The sequence below is a fragment of the Leptonychotes weddellii genome, chromosome 13 (genome assembly GCF_054177405.1).
Source record: "Leptonychotes weddellii isolate Sample4059 chromosome 13, ASM5417740v2, whole genome shotgun sequence".
Taxonomy (NCBI): Eukaryota; Metazoa; Chordata; class Mammalia; order Carnivora; family Phocidae; genus Leptonychotes; species Leptonychotes weddellii.
Window position 1 is genome coordinate 80,250,589 of NC_138381.1, and position 4,128 is coordinate 80,254,716.

Genomic DNA, 4,128 nt, shown 5'->3' on the forward strand with positions numbered 1-4,128 from the left:
TTGGTCTGTGGATTTCTTGTAATGTCTTTGTCTAGTTTTGCTGCGGACACTGCTGGCCTCGGGAGTTGGGGCAGTTTTCTTCTCTCTAGAAGTGTATACAGTTGGCATCATGTACTGCGCGAGTGTTCAGTAGTATTCACCAAAACTAAGCCCTCATTATTGCTGCGGGTTTGCCCGCATTTGGGTCTGCCTCCATATTTTGGGAAATTTGTAAATATTTTCAAAAGAATTAGAGAAACATTAGTCCTGGCTACCTTTGCTATTTTGGGGGGGGGGGGGCGGGAATTGTCATTTTTTTTTTTTTTACCGTGGTAAAGTTTCTGTAAGAAAACATACCATTTCAACCATCTTTAAACATGCGGTGGCATAAAGAGCATTCACACTGTCATGTGCACTGTAATTTCTTACGTCAGTATTTCTTCAACTGGAATTTATTTTTTCGTAAGACTTTCCGTTTGATCTAGCATTTTTTTTTTACATGAGTTCGTCACTTCATCCATCTTGCCTAACCGAGACTCTGTGCACCCTGACCTTCCGCCCCGGCCGCGTGGGTTTGGCTGGTTCAGGTCGCACACAGGCACGCGGTCACGCGCGGCACCTGAACTGTAAAGGGGCCAGCGCGAAACAGGACAAATACGGTTCGATTCGCCCCCAGGCCCCGGCCGTCGGTCTGTGAGTGCTCCTCAGGCCCAAGGAACATCGGTCCCGTCTGCCAGAGCGGGCTGCCACCAGCTGTCACCAGCAGCACGAGGCTGACGGCAGTTGGTGACCAACTCCCGAGTGCCGGTCACAACCACTACGGAGAAACAGGGCAAGGCAGGGCCATCGAGTTTCCTGGTGCACACGGGAGAAAGGAATCCCGAGAGGCCGCTCTGGTCAGAAGTGTTTCACACCAAGATACAGAAGAAACGGCATTGTATAAAATAACAAATTTTATTTCTATAAAATGTCTGACACTAACCATACACATGCACGCACGCACACAGTACTGAGCCACACACCGACGAAGTTCCTTTTAATAAATGTACCACACACTAATATATTACAATTTACAAGAGAGTTTTTGAAGACACAATGGGAAAAGCTTGGTCATTCATTTATAAACCTTCCATAAATTACAAAAGAAAGGCAGTCTGAAAAGTATGTATAAAGAGTAAAAACAATTTACAAGTGGACAAGAATTACAAAACAGTAAGCAATCCGATATGCCAGCCGGCAGCTCTGTGAGCCTCTTGTTCGAGGGGCCGTGGGGAGCCCGGGGTGGAGCCGTGTGGACGGACCGAGCTTAGGAGGGGTGGGGGTGGGGGTGCCTCGTGGGGGCCGCTTCGTGCATGCGCGCCGCGGGCCAGCTGTGGGTGGCGTGGGACAAATAATGGAAGAGGCGGACAGCCACACGCCACCAAAGGGGACGCTGGAAGCCAGGAGCGGTTCTCAGCTTTCTGGCAGGTTGGAGGAGCAGTAACTTCTCCAAACAAAGTGACTTTCTCACTCTTTTTTTTTTTTTTTTGAATGATCTGAGTAAGTAAACATTTTCTGTGTGTTGCCCGGCTCGCTGGGGAAAGGCGAAAAGCCAGGGCGTCCAAATGCGCGACTGCAGAGCGCTGTGGGGGGGGGGGGGGGTGAGGAGCACTGAATGCACGACACGTACAAAGTTACACGTAGTTTTTATTGGACAGTACAGACCGTTGTGCGTAAGGCAGAACATCAAGGCGGTTAAACTAGGAACTTCAAGACCAGAGTTAAAGAGAGTGATGCGTCATGAGGCAAGCATTTCGAGAAGGGGTCGAGTTGGAAACCATCGCTTTAAGGGCGGATGACAAATGCACAGAGGCTGGGACCCCAGGTGGGGAGCGAGCCCCTGGCCCCTGGGCGCTCGGGAGAGCCCGCCTCCCGTCAGGCCGCGGGCCAGAGCGGTTGGCACGGAGGCTGGGAGGGGGCACCAGCCGCTCTTTGTCCTCGCCGTTGGCTTAAAGTGGACGGCAGTGCAAAGAGCACTTCTCTCCTGGTGTCAGGGGAGAAGAGTGTGTTTTTAGGAAGTACTTGAGTCATTGAAAGCCCTAGTTTGGAATCAAAGAGAATGACATGGATTGGGGAGTCGTCCAGAAGCACATGGTCATTTCACTGCACCCAGCTTTTTCAGCAGTTTCTTGCCTTTGGAAAGCAGCCCCTTTTTCTTTTTCGAGGACATTTCCCTGCCTCTCCCAGGACTACCAGTACCCATAGATGACGGAGGTGACCCCGAATGGAGATGGGCTGTGGGGGATGGCGCTCTCCTTGCTGTACCTGAACCCTCGGGAGGAACCTAGTAGGTACAGTGCGACAGTTTATTGAGTGCGTGAGCGCCAACAACATCCATCCGCTGGTAACACCGCACGGCCCCGTCCCCCGCCAGGAAAGGTAAGGGCCGGCTCGTGTCTTCCTTGGGGGTTAAAGGATGCCACGAGCGCGCGCGCGCCCCCCACCCCCACCCCACAGCGGCCCTACGGGGGGGGGGGGTCTAGCCATCCACGTTTGGTCTGCGGTTTCTTTGTCTTCAGGGGAGGGGGAGGCCATTGCTTTGGCCAAACAAGGCTAGGTAATCATTTGCTTTGTAAATTAAGAGCCAAAGCGGAGGGGTGGGGGCGGGGTGGGGAGCAGAAGTCACTTTAAATTAGGTTACAGTGAAACTGGCCGAGTGCCCGTCAGTAATCTTAAAAGCAAAGGTTCTTAAAGGGGACTTGTGGGTCTGAAAGCGACTGGGGTAGAGGAAGTGCTGATCTTGCCGCGTGCATTCCTGGGGAAATTAGTACCCTAGAGCGATGGCACACACCGGTTGAAAGAAAAAAAAACTAAAATGAACCTCGATCGCAATCAAAGGAAGCTTAAAGGCCCCTACTGCGTGCTTTCCTTACTGCCCGGGGGCTGGACGTGAATTTCTGCCAGCAGAGTGCGCACATAGTGCCTCGGCCTACGGGCTCCCCGGTGGCTCGGACGCGCCTGAGGGCCCGGCACCCTGTCCTGCGCCCCCCACCTCTCCACGCAAAGCCCTGCCTCACTCGAGTGTTCGGGAGCCAGCAGGCGCAGGAGAGGAGCCAAGGGCTTCAAGCTTGCTTGGATTTAGAATCAAGGTCTAGTTCCAATGGAAGACACCTAGTAAAGCATCCCAAGGACAGCTGAAGATACCGTCCGCTCCGTCTAACGCCATCACTGCAGCTGCATGGCTCCTCACACCTACTGTTGCATTGGTGCCCCCACGGTGGGCCTGGCCGCGAAGGCCGGCGCCCCGGACGCGGGCTTGTGCTTTGAGGAGGGAGCCTGCGCTCTCTCGAGACAGAGGCGCGGACCTGACGGACCAGTCACCGGGTCACCGGTCGGGGTCAAGGCCGCAGGGGGCCTGTCAGAGCCAACCCTGCATCGCCCCCTGCTCCCTACTCATCTGCTCGACCTCCTGTGTTTTTAGAGGAAGATTTCCTAGAGTAAACATAGTGGTTCAGGTTGTGCTTTTTTCCAAGAGTGGTTAACAATGCAATATGCAGCTTTAGTGAGGAGGAGACCCTGCAACACTCTCTACGTAAACAAACAAGTAGCCTCTTAAGAAATATGTTCCCAATGTTGGCCTTCGAAATATTCTCTATGTAGATAGTAGGAAATGAGGAGTAAAGATGACGATTTGACTACAAAGTCAGTTGCTTCACAACTGAGACCGAGTAATAGCCTACTATTTCAGGCCCAGTGGTGTTTTGAGACATATTTCTTTTCGTTTTTGGTTTTGTTTTTAACGCCCACAGTGAAGCCTTGCGTCGCCCGCACTAGTCCGCTAGGGCCGCGGACAGGGCTATGTGTACGGGTATCTTCAGGTGCTCACTTACGTGAAGGCTACAGTGCCTGATTAAGGTGTGAAATGAACACTCTTCTTCTGTTTCCAAGCAGATGAGCAAAGAAATAAAAATATATATATATAAAAATATAATATATAAAAACTGGCAGTGATGAAATAAAATAAAAATGAGACACTAAACATGAATGTCATCCACTAGTTAATTATGCTGGAGGAGGTCTCTGGTCTTTGCTAAGAGGACTGAAATCCTAGCAGGGCAAACGAACCGAAGGACTAGCCATCCCCTTCACTCTCACCCCAGCTGGAATGTG

At 51.8% G+C, this 4,128-nt stretch overlaps 1 protein-coding gene across 9 annotated transcripts in view; it reads right to left on the reverse strand.

The window, feature by feature from the left end:
• Positions 1 to 1,645: 1,645 nt before the first annotated feature.
• Positions 1,646 to 4,128, reverse strand: part of RIMBP2 (RIMS binding protein 2) — a 90,906-nt gene continuing 88,423 nt past the window's right edge. For 2 of the 9 annotated variants that reach the window (XM_081802418.1, XM_081802420.1), the window contains one exon: positions 1,646 to 2,002. In XM_081802418.1, the coding sequence (XP_081658544.1) occupies positions 1,757 to 2,002 (246 nt within the window). In that variant the 3' untranslated portion in view covers positions 1,646 to 1,756. Of the gene's footprint in view, positions 2,058 to 2,091; positions 3,896 to 4,128 lie in introns of those variants that run through there. The other 7 variants (XM_081802426.1, XM_081802419.1, XM_081802422.1 and 4 more) reach the window with 6 other exon arrangements.